This window comes from Oncorhynchus keta, chromosome 14 (assembly GCF_023373465.1).
Source record: "Oncorhynchus keta strain PuntledgeMale-10-30-2019 chromosome 14, Oket_V2, whole genome shotgun sequence".
Taxonomy (NCBI): domain Eukaryota; kingdom Metazoa; phylum Chordata; class Actinopteri; order Salmoniformes; family Salmonidae; genus Oncorhynchus; species Oncorhynchus keta.
This window is the reverse complement of record NC_068434.1, coordinates 1351593-1379486: the sequence shown is the minus strand read 5'-3', so window position 1 is coordinate 1379486 and position 27894 is coordinate 1351593. Positions and strand designations below refer to the sequence as shown.

The 27894-nt window shown below is 39.7% G+C and overlaps 1 protein-coding gene across 2 annotated transcripts; it reads left to right on the top strand.

The window, feature by feature from the left end:
- Positions 1-16569: 16569 nt before the first annotated feature.
- LOC118378106 (doublesex- and mab-3-related transcription factor 2-like) lies at positions 16570-27519 on the top strand. Of its 2 annotated transcripts, none has more exons than XM_052460804.1 (4): positions 16570-17095; positions 17223-17737; positions 18306-18408; positions 26303-27519. In XM_052460804.1, exons 2-4 carry the CDS (start codon positions 17378-17380, stop codon positions 27505-27507), a joined length of 1668 nt encoding a protein of 555 aa, XP_052316764.1. In that variant the 5' UTR covers positions 16570-17095; positions 17223-17377; the 3' UTR covers positions 27508-27519. The 2 variants fall into 2 exon arrangements, with proteins under 2 accessions (XP_052316764.1, XP_052316763.1); XM_052460803.1 differs by having other exon boundaries at positions 16571-17095; positions 17286-17737.
- The last annotated feature ends 375 nt before the right edge of the window (positions 27520-27894 follow it).

The following is a 27894-nucleotide window of genomic DNA, read 5'->3' as shown; positions in this document are numbered from 1 at the left end:
GAACCACATAGGACTCTGACTTAGACCAGAACCACATAGGACTCTGACTTAGACCAGAACCACATAGGACTCTGACTTAGACCAGAACCACATAGGACTCTGACTTAGACCAGAACCACATAGACTCTGACTTAGACCAGAACCACATAGGACTCTGACTTAGACCAGAACCATATAGGACTCTGACTTAGACCAGAACCATATAGGACTCTGACTTAGACCAGAACCACATAGGACTCTGACTTAGACCAGAAGAACCATATAGGACTCTGACTTAGACCAGAACCATATAGGACTCTGACTTAGACCAGAACCACATAGGACTCTGACTTAGACCAGAACCACATAGGACTCTGACATGGACCAGAACCATATAGGACTCTGACTTAGACCAGAACCATATAGGACTCTGACTTAGACCAGAACCACATAGGACTCTGACTTAGACCAGAACCATATAGGACTCTGACTTAGACCAGAACCACATAGGACTCTGACTTAGACCAGAACCACATAGGACTCTGACTTAGACCAGAACCACATAGGACTCTGACTTAGACCAGAACCACATAGGACTCTGACTTAGACCAGAACCACATAGGACTCTGACTTAGACCAGAACCACATAGGACTCTGACTTAGACCAGAGCAACATAGGACTCTGACTTAGACCAGAACCATATAGGACTCTGACTTAGACCAGAACCACATAGGACTCTGACTTAGACCAGAACCACATAGGACTCTGACTTAGACCAGAACCATATAGGACTCTGACTTAGACCAGAACCATATAGGACTCTGACTTAGACCAGAACCATATAGGACTCTGACTTAGACCAGAACCACATAGGACTCTGACTTAGACCAGAACCACATAGGACTCTGACTTAGACCAGAACCATATAGGACTCTGACTTAGACCAGAACCATATAGGACTCTGACTTAGACCAGAACCACATAGGACTCTGACTTAGACCAGAACCATATAGGACTCTGACTTAGACCAGAACCATATAGGACTCTGACTTAGACCAGAACCATATAGGACTCTGACTTAGACCAGAACAACATAGGACTCTGACTTAGACCAGAACCATAGGACTCTGACTTAGACCAGAACCATATAGGACTCTGACTTAGACCAGAACCATATAGGACTCTGACTTAGACCAGAACAACATAGGACTCTGACTTAGACCAGAACCATAGGACTCTGACTTAGACCAGACCATATAGGACTCTGACTTAGACCAGAACCACATAGGACTCTGACTTAGACCAGAACCACATAGGACTCTGACTTAGACCAGAACCACATAGGACTCTGACTTAGACCAGAACCACATAGGACTCTGACTTAGACCAGAACCACATAGGACTCTGACTTAGACCAGAACCACATAGGACTCTGACTTAGACCAGAACCACATAGGACTCTGACTTAGACAGAACCATATAGGACTCTGACTTAGACCAGAACCATATAGGACTCTGACTTAGACCAGAACCACATAGGACTCTGACTTAGACCAGAACCACATAGGACTCTGACTTAGACCAGAACCACATAGGACTCTGACTTAGACCAGAACCATATAGGACTCTGACTTAGACCAGAACCACATAGGACTCTGACTTAGACCAGAACCATATAGGACTCTGACTTAGACCAGAACCACATAGGACTCTGACTTAGACCAGAACCACATAGGACTCTGACTTAGACCAGAACCACATAGGACTCTGACTTAGACCAGAACCACATAGGACTCTGACTTAGACCAGAACCATATAGGACTCTGACTTAGACCAGAACCATATAGGACTCTGACTTAGACCAGAACCACATAGGACTCTGACTTAGACCAGAACCACATAGGACTCTGACTTAGACCAGAACCACATAGGACTCTGACTTAGACCAGAACCATATAGGACTCTGACTTAGACCAGAACCACATAGGACTCTGACTTAGACCAGAACCACATAGGACTCTGACTTAGACCAGAACCACATAGGACTCTGACTTAGACCAGAACCATATAGGACTCTGACTTAGACCAGAACCATATAGGACTCTGACTTAGACCAGAACCACATAGGACTCTGACTTAGACCAGAACCATATAGGACTCTGACTTAGACCAGAACCACATAGGACTCTGACTTAGACCAGAACCACATAGGACTCTGACTTAGACCAGAACCACATAGGACTCTGACTTAGACCAGAACCATATAGGACTCTGACTTAGACCAGAACCATATAGGACTCTGACTTAGACCAGAACCACATAGGACTCTGACTTAGACCAGAACCACATAGGACTCTGACTTAGACCAGAACCAGACTCTGACTTAGACCAGAACCATATAGGACTCCAGAACCACATGACTTAGACCAGAACCACATAGGACTCTGACTTAGACCAGAACCACATAGGACTCTGACTTAGACCAGAACCATATAGGACTCTGACTTAGACCAGAACCATATAGGACTCTGACTTAGACCAGAACCACATAGACCAGAAGAACCACATAGGACTCTGACTTAGACCAGAACCATCTGACTTAGACCAGAACCACATAGGACTCTGACTTAGACCAGAACCACATAGGACTCTGACTTAGACCAGAACCACATAGGACTCTGACTTAGACCAGAACCACATAGGACTCTGACTTAGACCAGAACCACATAGGACTCTGACTTAGACCAGAACCACATAGGACTCTGGACCAGAACCATCTCTGACTTAGACCAGAACCATAGGACTCTGACTTAGACCAGAACCATATAGGACTCTGACTTAGACCAGAACCACATAGGACTCTGACTTAGACCAGAACCACATAGGACTCTGACTTAGACCAGAACCATATGACTCTGACTTAGACCAGAACCATATAGGACTCTGACTTAGACCAGAACCATATAGGACTCTGACTTAGACCAGAACCACATAGGACTCTGACTTAGACCAGAACCACATAGGACTCTGACTTAGACCAGAACCACATAGGACTCTGACTTAGACCAGAACCATATAGGACTCTGACTTAGACCAGAACCACATAGGACTCTGACTTAGACCAGAACCATATAGGACTCTGACTAGGACTCTGACTTAGACCAGAACCACATAGGACTCTGACTTAGACCAGAGCAACATAGGACTCTGACTTAGACCAGAACCACATAGGACTCTGACTTAGACCAGAACCAGAACCATATAGGACTCTGACTTAGACCAGAACCACATAGGACTCTGACTTAGACCAGAACCACATAGGACTCTGACTTAGACCAGAACCATATAGGACTCTGACTTAGACCAGAACCACATAGGACTCTGACTTAGACCAGAACCACATAGGACTCTGACTTAGACCAGAACCATATAGGACTCTGACTTAGACCAGAACCACATAGGACTCTGACTTAGACCAGAACCAGGACTCTGACTTAGACCAGAACCACATAGGACTCTGACTTAGACCAGAACCATATAGGACTCTGACTTAGACCAGAACCACATAGGACTCTGACTTAGACCAGAACCAGGACTCTGACCACCAGAACCACATAGGACTCTGACTTAGACCAGAACCACATAGGACTCTGACTTAGACCAGAACCATATAGGACTCTGACTTAGACCAGAACCATATAGGACTCTGACTTAGAAGAACCATATAGGACTCTGACTTAGACCAGAACCATATAGGACCAGAAGAACCATATAGGACTCTGACTTAGACCAGAACAACATAGGACTCTGACTTAGACCAGAACCACATAGGACTCTGACTTAGACCAGAACCATATAGGACTCTGACTTAGACCAGAACCACATAGGACTCTGACTTAGACCAGAACCACATAGGACTCTGACTTAGACCAGAACCACATAGGACTCTGACTTAGACCAGAACCACATAGGACTCTGACTTAGACCAGAACCACATAGGACTCTGACTTAGACCAGAACCACATAGGACTCTGACTTAGACCAGAACCATATAGGACTCTGACTTAGACCAGAACCATATAGGACTCTGACTTAGACCAGAACCACATAGGACTCTGACTTAGACCAGAACCATATAGGACTCTGACTTAGACCAGAACCACATAGGACTCTGACTTAGACCAGAACCACATAGGACTCTGACTTAGACCAGAACCACATAGGACTCTGACTTAGACCAGAACCATATAGGACTCTGACTTAGACCAGAACCACATAGGACTCTGACTTAGACCAGAACCAGGACTCTGACCCAGAACCATATAGGACTCTGACTTAGACCAGAACCACATAGGACTCTGACTTAGACCAGAACCATATAGGACTCTGACTTAGACCAGAGCAACATAGGACTCTGACTTAGACCAGAACCATATAGGACTCTGACTTAGACCAGAACCATATAGGACTCTGACTTAGACCAGAACCACATAGGACTCTGACTTAGACCAGAGCAACATAGGACTCTGACTTAGACCAGAACCATATAGGACTCTGACTTAGACCAGAACCACATAGGACTCTGACTTAGACCAGAACCACATAGGACTCTGACTTAGACCAGAACCACATAGGACTCTGACTTAGACCAGAACCACATAGGACTCTGACTTAGACCAGAACCACATAGGACTCTGACTTAGACCAGAACCACATAGGACTCTGACTTAGACCAGAACCACATAGGACTCTGACTTAGACCAGAACCACATAGGACTCTGACTTAGACCAGAACCATATAGGACTCTGACTTAGACCAGAACCATATAGGACTCTGACTTAGACCAGAACCACATAGGACTCTGACTTAGACCAGAACCATATAGGACTCTGACTTAGACCAGAACCACATAGGACTCTGACTTAGACCAGAACCACATAGGACTCTGACTTAGACCAGAACCACATAGGACTCTGACTTAGACCAGAACCATATAGGACTCTGACTTAGACCAGAACCATATAGGACTCTGACTTAGACCAGAACCACATAGGACTCTGACTTAGACCAGAACCACATAGGACTCTGACTTAGACCAGAACCATATAGGACTCTGACATGGACCAGAACCATATAGGACTCTGACTTAGACCAGAACCACATAGGACTCTGACTTTTACCAGAACCACATAGGACTCTGACTCTGACTTGACCAGAACCACATAGGACTCTGACTTAGACCAGAACCATATAGGACTCTGACTTAGACCAGAACCATATAGGACTCTGACTTAGACCAGAACCACATAGGACTCTGACTTAGACCAGAACCACATAGGACTCTGACTTAGACCAGAACCATGACTTAGACCAGAACCATATAGACTCTGACTTAGACCAGAACCACATAGGACTCTGACTTAGACCAGAACCACATAGGACTCTGACTTAGACCAGAACCACATAGGACTCTGACTTAGACCAGAACCACATAGGACTCTGACTTAGACCAGAACCACATAGGACTCTGACTTAGACCAGAACCATATAGGACTCTGACTTAGACCAGAACCACATAGGACTCTGACTTAGACCAGAACCATATAGGACTCTGACTTAGACCAGAACCATATAGGACTCTGACTTAGACCAGAACCACATAGGACTCTGACTTAGACCAGAACCATATAGGACTCTGACTTAGACCAGAACCATATAGGACTCTGACTTAGACCAGAACCAGAACATAGGACTCTGACTTAGACCAGAACCACCATATAGGACTCTGACTTAGACCAGAACCACATAGGACTCTGACTTAGACCAGAACCACATAGGACTCTGACTTAGACCAGAACCACATAGGACTCTGACTTAGACCAGAACCATATAGGACTCTGACTTAGACCAGAACCATATAGGACTCTGACTTAGACCAGAACCACATAGGACTCTGACTTAGACCAGAACCATATAGGACTCTGACTTAGACCAGAACCATATAGGACTCTGACTTAGACCAGAACAACATAGGACTCTGACTTAGACCAGAACCATATAGGACTCTGACTTAGACCAGAACCACATAGGACTCTGACTTAGACCAGAACCACATAGGACTCTGACTTAGACCAGAACCATATAGGACTCTGACTTAGACCAGAACCACATAGGACTCTGACTTAGACCAGAACCACATAGGACTCTGACTTAGACCAGAACCATATAGGACTCTGACTTAGACCAGAACCATATAGGACTCTGACTTAGACCAGAACCACATAGGACTCTGACTTAGACCAGAACCATATAGGACTCTGACTTAGACCAGAACCATATAGGACTCTGACTTAGACCAGAACCACATAGGACTCTGACTTAGACCAGAACCACATAGGACTCTGACTTAGACCAGAACCATATAGGACTCTGACTTAGACCAGAACCACATAGGACTCTGACTTAGACCAGAACCATATAGGACTCTGACTTAGACCAGAACCACATAGGACTCTGACTTAGACCAGAGCAACATAGGACTCTGACTTAGACCAGAACCACATAGGACTCTGACTTAGACCAGAACCATATAGGACTCTGACTTAGACCAGAACCATATAGGACTCTGACTTAGACCAGAACCACATAGGACTCTGACTTAGACCAGAACCATATAGGACTCTGACTTAGACCAGAACCATATAGGACTCTGACTTAGACCAGAACCACATAGGACTCTGACTTAGACCAGAACCACATAGGACTCTGACTTAGACCAGAACCACATAGGACTCTGACTTAGACCAGAACCATATAGGACTCTGACTTAGACCAGAACCATATAGGACTCTGACTTAGACCAGAACCACATAGGACTCTGACTTAGACCAGAACCATATAGGACTCTGACTTAGACCAGAACCATATAGGACTCTGACTTAGACCAGAACAACATAGGACTCTGACTTAGACCAGAACCATATAGGACTCTGACTTAGACCAGAGCAACATAGGACTCTGACTTAGACCAGAACCACATAGGACTCTGACTTAGACCAGAACCATATAGGACTCTGACTTAGACCAGAACCATATAGGACTCTGACTTAGACCAGAACCACATAGGACTCTGACTTAGACCAGAACCACATATGACTCTGACTTAGACCAGAACCATATAGGACTCTGACTTAGACCAGAACCACATAGGACTCTGACTTAGACCAGAACCACATAGGACTCTGACTTAGACCAGAACCACATAGGACTCTGACTTAGACCAGAACCACATAGGACTCTGACTTAGACCAGAACCATATAGGACTCTGACTTAGACCAGAACCATATAGGACTCTGACTTAGACCAGAACCACATAGGACTCTGACTTAGACCAGAACCATATAGGACTCTGACTTAGACCAGAACCACATAGGACTCTGACTTAGACCAGAACCACATAGGACTCTGACTTAGACCAGAACCACATAGGACTCTGACTTAGACCAGAACCATATAGGACTCTGACTTAGACCAGAACCACATAGGACTCTGACATGGACCAGAACCATATAGGACTCTGACTTAGACCAGAACCACATAGGACTCTGACTTAGACCAGAACCACATAGGACTCTGACTTAGACCAGAACCACATAGGACTCTGACTTAGACCAGAACCATATAGGACTCTGACTTAGACCAGAACCACATAGGACTCTGACTTAGACCAGAACCATATAGGACTCTGACTTAGACCAGAACCATATAGGACTCTGACTTAGACCAGAACCACATAGGACTCTGACTTAGACCAGAACCATATAGGACTCTGACTTAGACCAGAACCATATAGGACTCTGACTTAGACCAGAGCAACATAGGACTCTGACTTAGACCAGAACCATATAGGACTCTGACTTAGACCAGAACCATATAGGACTCTGACTTAGACCAGAACCACATAGGACTCTGACTTAGACCAGAACCACATAGGACTCTGACTTAGACCAGAACCATATAGGACTCTGACTTAGACCAGAACCACATAGGACTCTGACTTAGACCAGAACCATATAGGACTCTGACTTAGACCAGAGCAACATAGGACTCTGACTTAGACCAGAACCATATAGGACTCTGACTTAGACCAGAACCATATAGGACTCTGACTTAGACCAGAGCAACATAGGACTCTGACTTAGACCAGAACCATATAGGACTCTGACTTAGACCAGAACAACATAGGACTCTGACTTAGACCAGAACCACATAGGACTCTGACTTAGACCAGAACCATATAGGACTCTGACTTAGACCAGAACCATATAGGACTCTGACATAGACCAGAACCACATAGGACTCTGACTTAGACCAGAGCAACATAGGACTCTGACTTAGACCAGAACCATATAGGACTCTGACTTAGACCAGAACCACATAGGACTCTGACTTAGACCAGAACCACATAGGACTCTGACTTAGACCAGAACCACATAGGACTCTGACTTAGACCAGAACCACATAGGACTCTGACTTAGACCAGAACCACATAGGACTCTGACTTAGACCAGAACCACATAGGACTCTGACTTAGACCAGAACCACATAGGACTCTGACTTAGACCAGAACCACATAGGACTCTGACTTAGACCAGAACCACATAGGACTCTGACTTAGACCAGAACCACATAGGACTCTGACTTAGACCAGAACCATATAGGACTCTGACTTAGACCAGAACCACATAGGACTCTGACTTAGACCAGAACCACATAGGACTCTGACTTAGACCAGAACCATATAGGACTCTGACTTAGACCAGAACCACATAGGACTCTGACTTAGACCAGAACCACATAGGACTCTGACATAGACCAGAACCACATAGGACTCTGACTTAGACCAGAACCATATAGGACTCTGACTTAGACCAGAACCACATAGGATTCTGACATGGACCAGAACCATATAGGACTCTGACTTAGACCAGAACCACATAGGACTCTGACTTAGACCAGAACCATATAGGACTCTGACTTAGACCAGAACCATATAGGACTCTGACTTAGACCAGAACCATATAGGACTCTGACTTAGACCAGAACCACATAGGACTCTGACTTAGACCAGAACCATATAGGACTCTGACTTAGACCAGAACCACATAGGACTCTGACTTAGACCAGAACCACATAGGACTCTGACATAGACCAGAACCACATAGGACTCTGACTTAGACCAGAACCATATAGGACTCTGACTTAGACCAGAGCAACATAGGATTCTGACATGGACCAGAACCACATAGGACTCTGACTTAGACCAGAGCAACATAGGACTCTGACTTGGACCAGAACCACATAGGACTCTGACTTAGACCAGAACCATATAGGACTCTGACTTAGACCAGAACCATATAGGACTCTGACTTAGACCAGAACCACATAGGACTCTGACTTAGACCAGAACCATATAGGACTCTGACTTAGACCAGAACCATATAGGACTCTGACTTAGACCAGAACCACATAGGACTCTGACTTAGACCAGAGCAACATAGGACTCTGACTTAGACCAGAACCACATAGGACTCTGACTTAGACCAGAACCATATAGGACTCTGACTTAGACCAGAACCATATAGGACTCTGACTTAGACCAGAACCACATAGGACTCTGACTTAGACCAGAACCATATAGGACTCTGACTTAGACCAGAGCAACATAGGACTCTGACTTAGACCAGAACCATATAGGACTCTGACTTAGACCAGAACCACATAGGACTCTGACTTAGACCAGAACCACATAGGACTCTGACTTAGACCAGAACCACATAGGACTCTGACTTAGACCAGAACCACATAGGACTCTGACTTAGACCAGAACCATATAGGACTCTGACTTAGACCAGAGCAACATAGGACTCTGACTTAGACCAGAACCATATAGGACTCTGACTTAGACCAGAACCACATAGGACTCTGACTTAGACCAGAACCACATAGGACTCTGACTTAGACCAGAACCACATAGGACTCTGACTTAGACCAGAACCACATAGGACTCTGACTTAGACCAGAGCAACATAGGACTCTGACTTAGACCAGAACCACATAGGACTCTGACTTAGACCAGAACCATATAGGACTCTGACTTAGACCAGAACCATATAGGACTCTGACTTAGACCAGAACCACATAGGACTCTGACTTAGACCAGAACCATATAGGACTCTGACTTAGACCAGAACCATATAGGACTCTGACTTAGACCAGAGCAACATAGGACTCTGACTTAGACCAGAACCATATAGGACTCTGACTTAGACCAGAGCAACATAGGACTCTGACTTAGACCAGAACCATATAGGACTCTGACTTAGACCAGAACCATATAGGACTCTGACATAGACCAGAACCACATAGGACTCTGACTTAGACCAGAGCAACATAGGACTCTGACTTAGACAAGAACCATATAGGACTCTGACTTAGACCAGAACCATATAGGACTCTGACTTAGACCAGAACCACATAGGACTCTTACTTAGACCAGAACCATATAGGACTCTGACTTAGACCAGAACCATATAGGCCACCCTGTAAATAGGACTCTGGTTCTGACTTGGTCCGCAAAACATTTGATTGCCCTCCACTAAGTCAACAAGCCTTTGGTGTGAGTGTGTGCACGGTGTGTGTGTCTGTGTGCACGGTGTGTGTATGTGTGCATGAGAGTTTAGGGCCCACGTCATATGGAGACAATTGATGTCTGGTTAGTGATTAACCTTTAGCAGAGCTAATTAACATAACATGGCTATGTCTATACCATGATCATGTTACTGTTTACTGCGTGAGCCCTACAATGTAAAACTATCTCGGACAAGGTGACTTTCATCAATATATTAGGCTCCCTGTGCAAGGCAGGTAATCCACTGGTCCCCGGGGACCGATGATGTGGATGTCCATTAAGGCAGCCCTCAGCAACGCTCTGATTCAGAAGGGTTGAATGGGGAAGACACATTTCAGATTAATACATTCAGTTAGGTATTCTCTAGGTATCCCCCTTTCCCTTTATCAGTGTTACAGCTGTGGTAATACCATTACAGCTGTAGTAATACCATTACAGCTGTAGTAATACCATTACAGCTGTAGTAATACCATTACAGCTGTAGTAATACCATTACAGCTGTGGTAATACCATTACAGCTGTAGTAATACCATTACAGCTGTAGTAAGACCATTACAGCTGTAGTAATACCATTACAGCTGTAGTAATACCATTACAGCTGTGGTAATACCATTACAGCTGTGGTAATACCATTACAGCTGTAGTAATACCATTACAGCTGTAGTAATACCATTACAGCTGTAGTAATACCATTACAGCTGTAGTAATACCATTACAGCTGTAGTAATACCATTACAGCTGTAGTAATACCATTACAGCTGTGGTAATACCATTACAGCTGTAGTAATACCATTACAGCTGTAGTAATACCATTACAGCTGTAGTAATACCATTACAGCTGTGGTAATACCATTACAGCTGTGGTAATACCATTACAGCTGTGGTAATACCATTACAGCTGTAGTAATACCATTACAGCTGTGGTAATACCATTACAGCTGTAGTAATACCATACCATTATTTTACCTTTATTGAACGAGGCAAGTCAGTTAATTAAGAACCGATTCTTATTTTCAATGACGGCCTAGGAACGGTGGGTAACTACCATGTTCAGGGTTAGAATAGCAGATTTTACCTTGCCAGCTCGGGGATTTGATCTTGCAACCTTCTGGTTACTAGTCCAATGCTCTAACCACTAGGCTACCTGTCGCCCCAATGTTACCGTTAGAACTGACTTGGTATCCCCCTTTCCCTTTTAATAGTGTTATAGCTGTGGTAATAGCTTTACACCTGTAGTCATACCCTTACAGCTGTAGAAATATCATTATAGCTGTGGCAACACCGTTACATCTGTAGTAATTATGTTACAGCTGTGGTAATAGCTTTACAGCTGTGGTAATACCATTACAACTGACTATCTATTAAAACCTTTCGTTTACCCTTTCAATTTACTCTCAGATTCAAAAATGGTAATTACCATCAAAGCAGATGTGATGCAACACTTCAAATCCCCTGCCAGCTCCTACACATCATCTCTGGCTGACCCCTTGGCTAACAGGTCGTGTCCATTTAAAGATTCACACCATTATTAAGCCTACACAAAACACAGCCCTTATTCTAAGTGTTTCTAAAGTCCCCTATTGGGGAGAAATGAATGGTGGAAAAACTATTTGAACTATTTCCCTGTTTGTCCGCTAGGTTTTATGGGCATTATGACTCATACTGTGGTACTCTATTGATGGCTACAAGAACCATTTGTCAGTAGTTATCTTGGCCAAAAGGTTCTGCAACCAAATACTAGCTCCAGGGTGACGATCATTTTGTCCATGCCATTTGTCTTCATTTTCTGAATTAAAATTGTAAACTTAGCTTTCAAAAATAAAAGATCTGTCCAGATCTGTAAACACTTGTAAGATATCCAGACACAACATGTGTCTGACTACCTATGGAGGAGGGCAGGAAGATCTGATCACAATCAAATCACAATGTGTCTTTTAATCATCTACACCTGTCTGAAAATGTGGACACAATCAGAATGTGGTCAAGATCAGGACAAAGGATGCAAGTTAGAACCAGGTATAAACTGGGACATAGTCAGGCTCTTACTGGAACCCTGATTTCATTCATTCCATAGAAATAGAATTAACAGAATTTTATGAAACATTTTGAATTTTACGAGGCCTAACAACACACATGATGTTGAATGCCAGCTTGATTTCCCAATGCACATCTCTGATCTGAAAAATGAACTCACCACATCAACAGTTGGAACCAAGGCCATGAATAAAATGTGTCTTATTTGGTCTAATAGAGAAAACCCAAAGAGAGTATATTTCCTTTTGGGAGCGAAGAGGTTACATAGATCGGACCTCTGTTAAGACACCCGGCGCTCATATTGGGTCATCTAATCTGTTTGGAAGACACTGTGACCGGCTACATCAAAGCATTCCTGCCGGGGAAATGGCACCCTGGGCAGTGCTAAGGTAGAGGCGGTCATAACCCCGATAATAAATTAGAAAATAGGAGAGAGTGGCAAGCTGCACCTGCATAGCCCCACTGACGGCTTCACCACATGTTGGGAGGGAGGCCTGTGTGAATGCTCAGGGAATGGCAGGTCTCAACAATGGAAAAACTGGACAACAAGTTAAGTTACAAACTGCAGTCAAAACACTCTCTGGCAGCCAAAAGGTTCCACTGAAATGAGTAGGCTAGGCATGTTCGCTTCATATCCAATTCTTCTTCTCTGTTTTAATGAAGGCCAAATGTTACCCATTTCCCAAAACACACTCTTAATTTGGAATATATCATATGAAAATACATTTTGTATTTTGTGTTTTTCTCATAAAAAAAAAGTCTAGCCAATATTTCCCGTCTGCACTTTCAGAGGAATGATTTAAGCCTAATCTTCCCATGTAGTATTAATCAGATCACCTATTATACCTTATGTGCAGCCTATAACCTATATAGGACTAGCCAAGGAAAACTGATAGAACTAAAGAAAATGTTCATCTATAATAAAACATGGACTGTCTTCCAGCTGCCACAGATGATTTCATCATCATGTTTATGTTCTTTCATTATTTTTGCAACATTTTAGGCAACGCAAAAAAGGAACATCCTTTTGAAATCCGATTCCTTTTTGGTTCTGATCTAGACCTTTATGCACAAAAGCCTCATCTTTTCCCAAGGCACCTCATTGTGGGGATGATTGATAAAAAAGTGTCTCTCATATGGCCGTATAGGCTTCTGTGGACCCCAAAACAGGCCTTCAGTATGTAGCGCATTCCTGCAGTCAAATGACCAAATTGGCCTCTCTGGCCTCATGGGTGGAATGTTCAAATTTTTCAGAATGAATAAACATTTAAAATCTGGTTTCTATGTCAAACGGTTTTGTTCAATTTCAGTCTTACGACGTTTAATATTGGGATGCAAACTCAAAATGTAATACATTTCAACTCTATATCTGACATAGTACAGGTGTCTTATTTTTGAGAGCCAATAACCATGTGTGTGAGGTGTATATTTTTGTTTAAAAGTAGATATGTTAAAGACTTCCAAGAAACACTGTGTGACCCTGATTTAGCCCACTGCAGTAAAACACTTTGTCCAATCTATTTTAATGACCAATTCAACACGTATGTTTCCTTGAATTGTTATATTCATGGAGGCACCATATTGAAGGAAACAGCTTCAACAACTTTTTATATGGCCCTAAAAATAAAATCCCAATTAGTCAGATGTATTGATCTACAACAGAAGCGTCTGAAACACGCGTCTAATCGATCTCCGAATGAGGCCCCTCTCCCCTGGTATCTCCCGCGGTCAACTATGTTCCTATTGTTCGGTGTCACATTACAGCATCCTCAACAGATCCCTAACCGACTGGTTCTCATGGAGCTAACCCGCTAGGTCATCAGACTGGTAAACAGCCATTACTAACATAGAGAGGCTGCTGCCAACATACAGACTCAAATCTCTGGCCACTTTAATAAATTGACGTAATAAAGGTATCTCTAGTCACCTTAAATAACGTCACTTTAATTAATTTAATTACCGTCTACTGCATCTTGCCTATTCCGTTCGGCCATCGCTCATTCATATATTTATTTGTTAGATTACTTGTTAGATATTACTGCACAGTCGGAAGTAGAAGCACAAGCATTTCGCTACATTCGCATTCACATATGCTAACCATATTTGTGACCAATATAATTTGATTTGAATGTATTTATATATTCCTATAGGATGCCACATTTAAGTTGCAATTTATATTGAAACACCAGCCATGAATCTGTAGGGTGACATCGTGAAGATTTCTTCTCACGTCGCCGCCTGTGTATCATACTACAACTCCAAGGTCTGTAGTGCGGGACAGGCAGGCAGTGAGTGTTCTCTAGTCCCGCATACTGACACGGTGTTTTCACAGACTCGTTTGTTGTGTCAACTTTCTAATCAGGCCAATCTGTACTCTGTCACTTTGTCTCACTAACTCCAGCGGCTCACATTGACAGGGTTCAAACGGTAGGGAGGTAGGTGATAGGTAATGTAACTGCGTAGCAGGCCGTTTGGATAATATCTAAAGGCCTATATTATGATGAAATACATTCTGTAAAATAAAATGTAGTCAATGGTGCAACATCAGGTAAAACATTTGCCAGTTTGTAAACACTTATTATTCCAGTGGTAATGTATTTATACATTAAAACATCAATAACAAAGGCAATGAAGGCATTGATAAAGTCTGAAAGTATTTGGATCATTTTGACAGATGTATTTAATGTATGTATTTAAGATGATGTATTTAGATGATGTATGATGTATTTAATTTTGTAGCCTACATTTGTCATACATGCCTAGCCCGAATGTTGTTTCCTCGTACAACATGTCATCTGCGGTTATTTTAGGCATATTTAGCATCTGATTGTAATAGGACTATTATTTAGAATTATTCGGAGTATTATTTTAAAACTAATGACTAGATGAAAAGTCTGTCGATGTGCCCTTGAGCAAGGGACTTCATCGTAATTGCTCATGTAAATCGCTCCGTATAAGAGTGTCTGCTGAATGGTCTAACGTCATTGTAACAAAGCGTAAATGCTGTTGAATCATTTAGAATTTAATTGGCCCTAATTGGGATCATTCCAACCGACAGTAAGACCATTCAAAAAATCAAATGCAAAGAACATCTATGAAGTTTGTATTTTAAATAACCAGGTTTCCATCCAACCGTTTTATGAAAGTTAAGTACATGACACAACAGGCCTGATGGAAACAGCAAATCTGTCGGGAAGTGTACCAAATGTAGACAAAACTAAATATGCTCGACAAGGTGGGCTCTTTTTGTGTCAGTAAAATTAACTATGCAAGAAATGGCGTGGAAACGCTTTTATGGGCAAACATTGATATAATAACCTTGATTTTGAAATAAACTTGGAGTCACGTGGTGATAGTATTTCGTGTCGTACTCCCACTACGACTCGGGAAAGCATGCGGTTTCAGCTAATAGGCTACATATTAAATACATACATTATGATGAACTTCACAGGGTGGTGAAAATGCACGGTGATGAGGTTGACAAATAAAAATAATTTTGCCCTTTTGTCCATAATAACCTGAACCCACACTTTATCTGCGAGCTGTTGGCTAGAGCACATTTGCTATATAACGCAACGTTTTTGGTGACAAAACCATTTGTAGAGTTGAAAATGCGATGGAAACCCATTTAACGTGTATTTTTTATTCGGTACATGGGAATTTAACCACAAAAGTCATTTGTATGTGCACTACCTCGTCCCGCACATCATGTTTTCAGCAGCAAGTCAATTTGATGGATATTTTTACGCGAATTTTTGAATATTCGCATGAAAATCTGGCACCAATTGGATGGAATCCTATTTTATGTCAGACAACGTTGCTACACTTCATGAATTGATAAGAGCTTCAAGTTCTTACCATTGTATATGAGGCCTATGTTACAGGCTGTCATTACGCATGAGGCCACTATCAAGCCCTCTATATAGCCTCATAGCCTCTCTCTCTTGCTTTCTGCTCTCCAATATGTTGATGAATCATTTCCTCGTTTTGTTTAGATTGTAACTCCACGCCATTACAACAATTCCATCAACAAAGAGAAAGTCGTGAACAGCCAATAGGGTCGAGGGGTTGAAAACGAGCCAATCACGATGGAATCCACTCGCACCCAAATTCTTCATAGGGATGGTGATCTGGCTCAAGCCTGGAAGAAAACCGTGGAGCGGACCAGAGTGACAGACCACGTCAGAACAACGTGTGTATTTATCGTTGGGATATCTCTCTCTCTGTTCCGCGGTACATTGAGCAACAATTAAACAGATTGTCAGCGGTGTCTGTCAGTGCTGTTTTACAGACAAGTTCATCAGTTCAGAGCGCACTGACTAGAGACAAACTGCAATAAGGAGTAGATGTTGAAAGGAATCTTTTCTGGAGTTGCCTGCCTGCATTGAAGTAAGTATAACTGGTTTACCCATTTATCTTACTCGTTTTTCACACTTCATAGATTGGAGGGAACATATGCTGTTATTATTTCTCTGTTTATTACTAATTGATATGTTTATTGGACTGTCATCCATAGGGCGCACAATGTGGAACATCATTCCATAGGGATTTTAATGACAGATATATTATTTCATTTCAGACTTTATTGACTGTAGTGAACTAACCGCCGCGTGAGCCAGAACCTTGGAGATAGGACGGTAGGCACGAGGCACCGGGAGACAGGCAACAGACATGATGACGGATATCACCGGTGCAGAGTTTGAGATCGACGTGGAGAGTCTGGAGACCGAAAGTGACGACCAGGACCTGCCGGACTACAGCTCCTCTCTGTCCTGCGCAGGAGACAACGAGCCGCGGGCCAAGGGAGATGACAATCCGGGCACCACCAGCCAGGGGTCCGGTGAACAGCGGAAGCTAAGCCGGACGCCGAAGTGTGCCCGCTGCAGAAACCACGGAGTGGTGTCTTGTCTGAAGGGGCATAAGCGGTTCTGCCGCTGGAGGGACTGCCAGTGTGCCAACTGTCTTCTGGTGGTGGAGAGACAGCGGGTCATGGCGGCTCAGGTGGCACTACGGAGACAACAAGCTACAGAGGTGTGTGTTTGGATTCTAATAAATTATAATGTTATTACATTAAAGTGCGTGTGTGTTTTTTCAGTCATTGGAGAGGGTGTAAAACTCGTTGATTTCACCATTTAACTTTATTGCAAGCAATGTTGCCAAAACTGTATTTTAAAATAATTTTTATTTAAAATGTATTCCAACTGTCTTCATTGACTAGAAACACATGTCATTTTGACATTGTAAAAAACATTGTTAAAAGGGCCTAAATTGAAATCATGTCCCGTTTCGGTCTTATGCATCGAAATGATCAGGACAGAGGAAGTAGCAGCAAAGTCTAACACAGAAAATATTTTTAAATGTTTAGTTTTAGTTTAGTAGAGTTATATTATTTATTTCCTCACCGAACACATGCTAGGGTGATGAACTCAGAATGGGCCGATGAAAGCGTAATATGAACAATACATTAATAATTGATTTATATTATAAGTAGCCTCTTGGTATCATTTATCTAATATTTTCAAAACCTTGGGACTGGTATCAAACGAATAAGGCCTCTGAAATCACGATTCAAATAGTTTTATTTCTGTAATTTTATCAGGATAAAAAGGGAATTTGTGGGAAGCAGATTCCAGCAGAGAGAAGAGCTATTTACCAGAGACACATCAGACCATCAACGATGCTGGCTAAGAGCATTCTGGAAGGTAACACAGTTGTAGTCTATTCTAGTCTTGTCTAGTCGATCCTATCCTAAACTATTGAATACTTTTCTGTTTTGTTCTATCCTATTCTATTCTATCATATACTATTCTATTCTATCCTATAATATTAAATTCTATACTATTCTATCCTATACTATTGTATTCTATACTATATAATTCTATCCTATTCTATTCTATTTTGTCCTATACTATTCTATCCTATACTATTCTATTTTGTCCTATCCTATTGTATTCTCTACTATTCTATCCTATAATATTATATTCTATACTTTTCTATCCTATACTATTGTATTCTATACTATTATATTCTATCCTATTCTATTCTATTTTGTCCTATACTATTCTATCCTATACTATTCTATTTTGTCCTATACTATTCTATCCTATACTCTTCTATTATATTCTATCCTATAGTATTCTACTCTATTCTATCCTATAATATTATATACCTTTCTATCCGATACTATTGTATTCTATACTATTCTATTCTATCCTATTCTATTTTGTCCTATACTATTCTATCCTATACACTTCTATTCTATTCTATCCTATACTATTCTATTCTACCCTACAATATTATATTCTATACTTTCTATCCTGTACTATTGTATTCTATACTATTGTATTCTATAATATTATATTCTATACTTTTCTATCCTATACTATTGTATTCTATTCTATTCTATCATATTCCAATTTGTCTTATACTATTCTATTCTATTTTGTCCTATGCCATTCTATCATATTCTATTCTATTCTATTTTGTTCTATACCATTCTATCATATTCTATTCTATTCTATTTTGTCCTATACCATTCTATTATATTCTATTCTATTCTATTTTGTCCTATACCATTCTATCATATTCTATTATATTCTATTTTGTCCTATACCATTCTATCATATTCTATTCTATTCTATTTTGTTCTATACCATTCTATCATATTCTATTCTATTATATTTTGTTCTATACTATTCTATTCTATTTTGTTCTATACCATTCTATCATATTCTATTATATTATATTTTGTTCTATACCATTCTATTCTATTTTGTTCTATACTAGTCTATCCTTTCCTATTCTGTTTATCCTGTTTATTCTGCCCCTGAACAGGCAGTTAACCCACTGTTCCTAGGCCGCCATTGAAAATAAGAATTTGTTCTTTAACTGACTTGCCTGGTTAAATAAAGGTAAAAAATATATATAAAAAAATAAAATAAAAATATCCTGTTCCTTCCTCTTCTATTTTTTCCTGTCCTATCCTATCCTTTCCTATTCTATTTTATCTTGTCCTAAACTATCCTTTCCTATTCTGTTTATCCTGTCCTCTCCTAGCCTTTTTTATTCTATTTTATCTTGTCCTAACCTAGCCTTTTCTATTCTGTTTATCCTGTCCTCTCCTATCCTATCCCTTCCTCTTCTATTTTTTCCTGTCCTATCCCATCCTTTCCTATTCTATGTTATCCTATGCAATGCAATTCTATTCTCAGATGAAGCAGGAAACTCCTTTACCCTGTTTACAAGTGATGGTTTTACTGAATGAACTGGTGTTGGATACTTGTTGATCTCCTTGATATTCTCTCTCTCTCTGACTTGTTACAATGTCTTTATTTTATAGGTATCAGATAGAACTAAGCAGGCATAATACAATTTGAGATGTTTTGTAAAATGCTTTAAAGTTCAATACTTTCTATGTTTTATCAAGCTTTATTTAACCTAATCTGTCTGATATCTAACCTGCTTTATTTAACCTAACCTGACTGATACCTAACCTAATTTATTTAACCTAATCTGTCTGATATCTAACCTGCTTTATTTAACCTAATCTGTTTGATATCTAACCTGCTTTATTTAACCTAATCTGACTGATATCTAACCTGTTTATTTAACCTAATCTGTCTGATATCTAACCTGCTTATTTAACCTAATCTGTCTGATATCTAACCTGCTTTATTTAACCTAATATCATTGATATCTAACCTGCTTTATTTAACCTAATCTGTCTGATATCTAACCTGCTTTATTTAACCTAATCTGTCTGATATCTAACCTGCTTTTTTAACCTAATCTGTCTGATATCTAACCTGCTTTATTTAACCTAATCTGTCTGATATCTAACCTGCTTTATTTAACCTAATCTGTCTGATATCTAACCTGTTTTATTTAACCTAATATCATTGATATCTAACCTGCTTATTTAACCTAATCTGTCTGATATCTAACCTGCTTTATTTAACCTAATCTGTTTGATATCTAACCTGCTTTATTTAACCTAATATGTTTGATATCTAACCTGCTTTATTTAACCTAATCTGTCTGATATCTAACCTGCTTTATTTAACCTAATATCATTGATATCTAACCTGCTTATTTAACCTAATCTGACTGATATCTAACCTGCTTATTTAACCTAATCTGACTGATATCTAATCTGCTTTATTAACCTGATCTGTCTGATATCTAACCTGCTTTATTTAAAAGAATCTGTCTGATATCTAACCTGCTTTATTTAACCTAATCTGTCTGATATCTAACCTGCTTTATTTAACCTAATCTGACTGATATCTAACCTGCTTTATTTAACCTAATCTGACTGATATCTAACCTGCTTTATTTAACCTAATCTGTCTGATATCTAACCTGTTTTATTTAACCTAATCTGTCTGATATCTAACCTGTTTTATTTAACCTAATATCATTTATATCTAATTGGCTTTATTTAACCTAATATCATTTATATCTAACATGCTTTATTTAACCTAATCTGTCTGATATCTAACCTGCTTTATTTAACCTAATCTGTCTGATATCTAACCTGCTTTATTTAACCTAATCTGTCTGATATCTAACCTGCTTTATTTAACCTAATATCATTGATATCTAACCTGCTTTATTTAACCTAATATCATTGATATCTAACCTGCTTTATTTAACCTAATCTGTTTGATATCTAACCTGCTTTATTTAACCTAATCTGACTGATATCTAACCTGCTTTATTTAACCTAATCTGTCTGATATCTAACCTGCTTTATTTAACCTAATCTGTCTGATATCTAACCTGCTTTATTTAACCTAATCTGTCTGATATCTAACCTGCTTATTTAACCTAATCTGTCTGATATCTAACCTGCTTTATTTAACCTAATCTGACTGATATCTAACCTGCTTTATTTAACCTAATCTGTCTGATATCTAACCTGCTTATTTAACCTAATCTGTCTGATATCTAACCTGCTTTATTTAACCTAATCTGATTGATATCTAACCTGCTTTATTTAACCTAATCTGACTGATATCTAACCTGCTTTATTTAACATCATCTGATGGATATCTAACCTGCTTTATTTAACCTAATATCATTGATATCTAACCTGCTTTATTTAACCTAATCTGCTTGATATCTAACCTGCTTTATTTAACCTAATCTGTTTGATATCTAACCTGCTTTATTAAACCTAATCTGACGGATATCTAACCTGCTTTATTTAACCTAATCTGACTGATATCTAACCTGCTTTATTTAACCTAATCTGATCAACCTTTTATTTAACCTAATATCATTGATATCTAACCTGCTTTATTTAACCTAATCTGCTTGATATCTAACCTGCTTTATTTAACCTAATATCATTGATATCTAACCTGCTTTATTTAACCTAATCTGATGGATATCTAACCTGCTTTATTTAACCTAATCTGACTGATATCTAACCTGCTTTATTTAACCTAATCTGTCTGATATCTAACCTGCTTTATTTAACCTAATCTGACTGATATCTAACCTGCTTTATTTAAAAGAATCTGTCTGATATCTAACCTGCTTTATTTAACCTAATCTGTCTGATATCTAACCTGCTTTATTTAACCTAATCTGACGGATATCTAACCTGCTTTATTTAACCTAATATCATTGATATCTAACCTGCTTTATTTAACCTAATCTGTCTGATATCTAACCTGCTTTATTTAACCTAATCTGACTGATATCTAACCTGCTTTATTTAACCTAATCTGTCTGATATCTAACCTGCTTTATTTAACCTAATCTGACTGATATCTAACCTGCTTATTTAACCTAATATCATTGATATCTAACCTGCTTATTTAACCTAATCTGACTGATATCTAACCTGCTTTATTTAACCTAATATCATTGATATCTAAATATTTGACTTTATTTAACCTAATATAATTGATATCTAACCTGCTTTATTTAACCTAATCTGACTGATATCTAACCTGCTTTATTTAACCTAATATCATTTATATCTAACATGCTTTATTTAACCTAATCTGTCTGATATCTAACCTGCTTATTTAACCTAATCTGTCTGATTTCCAACCTGCTTTATTTAACCTAATCTGACTGATATTTAACCTGCTTTATTTAACCTAATCTGAATGATATCTAACCTAATTTATTTAACCTAATCTGTCTGATATCTAACCTGCTTTATTTAACCTAATCTGACTGATATCTAACCTGCTTTATTTAACCTAATCTGCTTGATATCTAACCTGCTTTATTTAACCTAATCTGTCTGATATCTAACCTGCTTTATTTAACCTAATCTGTCTGATATCTAACCTGCTTTATTTAACCTAATCTGTCTGATATCTAACCTGCTTTATTTAACCTAATCTGTCTGATATCTAACCTGCTTTATTTAACCTAATCTGTCTGATATCTAACCTGCTTTATTTAACCTAATCTGACTGATATCTAACCTGCTTTATTTAACCTAATCTGTCTGATATCTAACCTGCTTTATTTAACCTAATCTGACTGATATCTAACCTGTTTATTTAACCTAATCTGCTTGATATCTAACCTGCTTTATTTAACCTAATCTGACTGATATCTAACCTGCTTATTTAACCTAATCTGTCTGATATCTAACCTGCTTATTTAACCTAATCTGTCTGATATCTAACCTGCTTTATTTAACCTAATCTGTCTGATATCTAACCTGCTTATTTAACCTAATCTGTCTGATATCTAACCTGTTTATTTAACCTAATCTGTCTGATATCTAACCTGCTTTATTTAACCTAATCTGTCTGATATCTAACCTGCTTTATTTAACCTAATCTGTCTGATATCTAACCTGCTTTATTTAACCTAATCTGCAAGATATCTAACCTGCTTTATTTAACCTAATCTGTTTGATATCTAACCTGCTTTATTTAACCTAATCTGACTGATATTTATCCTGCTTTTTTTTAACCTAATCTGTTTGATATCTAACCTGCTGTATTTAACCTAATCTGAATGATATCTAACCTAATTTATTTAACCGAATCTGTCTGACATCTAACCTGTTTATTTAACCTAATCTGCCTGATATATAACCTGCTTTATTTAACCTAATCTGCCTGATATATAACCTGCTTATTTAACCTAATCTGTCTGATATCTAACCTGCTTTATTTAACCTAATCTGCAAGATATCTAACCTGCTTTATTTAACCTAATCTGACTGATATCTAACCTGCTTATTTAACCTAATCTGTCTGATATCTAACCTGCTTTATTTAACCTAATCTGTCTGATATCTAACCTGCTTATTTAACCTAATCTGATGGATATCTAACCTGCTTTATTTAACCTAATCTGTCTGATATCTAACCTGCTTTATTTAACCTAATCTGACTGATATCTAACCTGCTTTATTTAACCTAATCTGTCTGATATCTAACCTGCTTTATTTAACCTAATCTGTCTGATATCTAACCTGCTTTATTTAACCTAATCTGTCTGATATCTAACCTGCTTTATTTAACCTAATCTGTCTGATATCTAACCTGCTTTATTTAACCTAATCTGTCTGATATCTAACCTGCTTTATTTAACCTAATCTGTCTGATATCTAACCTGCTCTATTTAACCTAATCTGATTGATATCTAACCTGCTTATTTAACCTAATCTGCTTGATATCTAACCTGCTTTATTTAACCTAATCTGACGGATATCTAACCTGCTTTATTTAACCTAATATCATTGATATCTAACCTGCTTTATTTAACCTAATCTGTCTGATATCTAACCTGCTTTATTTAACCTAATCTAACCTGATTTAACCTAATCTGGATATCTAACCTGCTTTATTTAACCTAATATCATTGATATCTAACCTGCTTTATTTAACCTAATCTGTCTGATATCTAACCTGCTTTATTTAACCTAATCTGTCTGATATCAACCTGCTTTATTTAACCTAATCTGACTGACATCTAGCCTGCTTTATTTAACCTAATCTGTCTGATATCTAACCTGCTTTATTTAACATAATATCATTGAAAAATATTTGACTTTATTTAACCTAATCTGACTGATATTTATCCTGCTTTTTTAACCTAATCTGTTTGATATCTAACCTGTTTTATTTAACCTAATATAATTTATATCTAATTGGCTTTATTTAACCTAATCTCTCTGATATCTAACCTGCTTTATTTAACCTAATCTGTCTGATATCTAACCTGCTTTATTTAACCTAATCTGACGGATATCTAACCTGCTTTATTTAACCTAATCTGATGGATATCTAACCTGCTTTATCCTAATATCATTGATATTTATCCTGCTTTATTTAATCTGTCTGATATCTAACCTGCTTTATTTAACCTAATATCATTGATATCTAACCTGCTTTATTTAACCTAATCTGTCTGATATCTAACCTGCTTTATTTAACCTAATATCATTGATATCTAACCTGCTTTATTTAACCTAATCTGACGGATATCTAACCTGCTTTATTTAACCTAATCTGTCTGATATCTAACCTGCTTTATTTAACCTAATCTGACTGATATCTAACCTGCTTTATTTAACCTAATATCATTGATATCTAACCTGCTTTATTTAACCTAATCTGATTGATATCTAACCTGCTTTATTTAACCTAATCTGTCTGATATCTAACCTGCTTTATTAAACCTAATCTGACTGATGTCTAACCTGCTTATTTAACCTAATCTGAATGATATCTAACCTAATTTATTTAACCGAATCTGTCTGACATCTAACCTGCTCTATTTAACCTAATCTGAATGATATCTAACCTAATTTATTTAACCTAATCTGTCTGACATCTAACCTGCTCTATTTAACCTAATCTGATTTATATCTAACCTGCTTTATCCTAATATCATTGATATTTATCCTGCTTTATTTAATCTGTCTGATATCTAACCTGCTTTATTTAACCTAATATCATTTATATCTAACATGCTTTATTTAACCTAATATCATTTATATCTAACATGCTTTATTTAACCTAATCTGTCTGATATCTAACCTGCTTTATTTAACCTAATATCATTGATATCTAACCTGTTTATTTAACCTAATCTGATTCATACATCAATAAAAAAAATATATCCAATAGGCTTAACTCCACACCGTCAACCTGCAATCATTTGCAGCAGTTACTTTTCTTTTTAACAGAGAGTTTTAACATCAATAAAATGAACAGTTATACGAAACAGATCATGTATACTTTTAGCAGTTTACTATAACATTAAATCTAACCCAGAATGAAATTGAATATTGTATTATTATTAGTATGACTATAATATAGTATCATATTGTATTATATTGTTATTATATAGTATCAATTAATATTAAATAGTATATAATATTATTATATAGTATAGTATTATTAATATAGTATTATATTGTTATCATGTAGTATCACATTGTTATATAGTTATGTTGCTGCATTGCTCTACTGTCAGAACTAGAAGCACAAGCATTTCGCTACATTTGCAATAAAATCTGCTAACCATGTGTATGTGACCAATACAATTTGATATGATTTGATTTATATGTCATCTCACCTCTGCCCCTGTTCTGTCTCCTCTCAGGATACCGTCCGGTGCAGGGTGACCCGTACCTGGGGGCCAGCCCGTCCCTCCCGCCCCCCCTCAGCGACAGGATGAGGAAGAGGAGAGCGTTTGCTGACAAAGAGCTGGAGAGGATCATGCTGGAGAGAGAGTACAAGGAGAGAGAGCTGCTAGGACCCTCACAGGCTGCTACAGCCTCTCTGCTCTTCCCCAACAGTCTGGTCCGGCATGCTGCAGAGTACAAATCCTACAAGACAGCCCCTGAGGAGCCTCAGCACAACAACAAGGAACTCTGTCGCTTCCTGTCACCCAGCTGTGTGGACCTCTCCCTGAAATATGCCGCCAGCCCCAGCAACATGGAGCTCATCTCCTCCAATGTCTCCGTGGCGACCACCTACCGCCAGTACCCTCTGACCTCACAGCTGACCTCTCAGCGAGGGTTCATGGTGTGGCCACGTGGCCCCTCTCTCCTGTACCAGCAGTGCCTGCGCAATGCCACGGCCATCCAGAACATGAAGCCAGGTGCAGTCTGGGATCCCAGGACGATGGCCACTGCCGCAGAAAGCCTCCCACCCGACCACGACGCCACGGCAACCACTGCCGTCACTGCCGCAAAGGTAGAGGGGTCGAGGGTCGCTGTGGGCCTCCCCGAAGGTTTTGACCCCCAGCAGCAGGACGGCCACGCCCAGTCCCAGGCCCCTCTCACCCAGGGGGGGCACCTCAAACGATCAGCCTTCTCTCCCCCGAAGAGAGGCTTCGGACAGGCCTTCCCTCCAAGTACATCTCACCCCCAGCCTCACCCTCACCACCCCAGCCACGAACATGTCCTGAACAAGCTGAGCAAGGACAGCGCCAAACACACGCTATCCATGAAGCTCAACTCTTTTCACTCACTCATCCAGCAGACACTGAGTGAGAAGGCTAGGGCCGGGACTGGAGAGAGAGAGAGGGCTAGGGTAGAGGTAGGAGCTGGGGCTGGGGAGAGAGCTGGGACCGGGGTCGAGCTCCGGGGCCCCTACTGTAACGAACTGCTGGAGGATGCAGCCAGAAAGTACCGTGAAGGACCTTCTAAGGACTTCTACAGTTTCAAAGGCTCTAATAGATACAGCAAGGAGTTCCTGTCTAAGTCAGCCGGGACGAAGGTCGTGTCCAGCCAGTCTCTATCCTTCTCTGTGGAGGCCATTTTGAATAGGCCATCACCGGCTATGAACAGAGCATCACACTAACTGTATGAACAGAGCTTCACAGTAATAACAGTCATGTTTACCAGGAACGGACTGGGACCAAAAATCAACCCCAAATTTTGTTTTTCCTTGAGACCTCCATTATCGGCTAAATAATGATGATTCTGTACCCCTCAGTTAAGTCTGGTCCACTTGCTTGAAATGGACCAAACCATTCTGACATTGGACCAACTGCCCTATGACATATCTGTTTCTGTCTGCTCTGAACTATGTAGTGCTCTCTCAGACCATCTACTGTCTGCCCTATGATTTGATCAGGCAATTGTTTTGAATATCTGGTCTTCCATTGCTCAGACACTCAGACACTGTTTCAGACACACACACTCAGACACACACACACACACACACACACACACACACACACACACT

Bases quoted from the DNA above. Each gene is read 5' to 3' on its own strand.
- LOC118378106 (XM_052460804.1), top strand. From the start codon at position 17,378: ATGATGACGGATATCACCGGTGCAGAGTTTGAGATCGACGTGGAGAGT. The intron at 17,738-18,305 runs GTGTGTGTTTGG...TAATTTTATCAG, and splicing joins GGAGACAACAAGCTACAGAG to GATAAAAAGGGAATTTGTGG. The intron at 18,409-26,302 runs GTAACACAGTTG...GTCTCCTCTCAG, and splicing joins GGCTAAGAGCATTCTGGAAG to GATACCGTCCGGTGCAGGGT.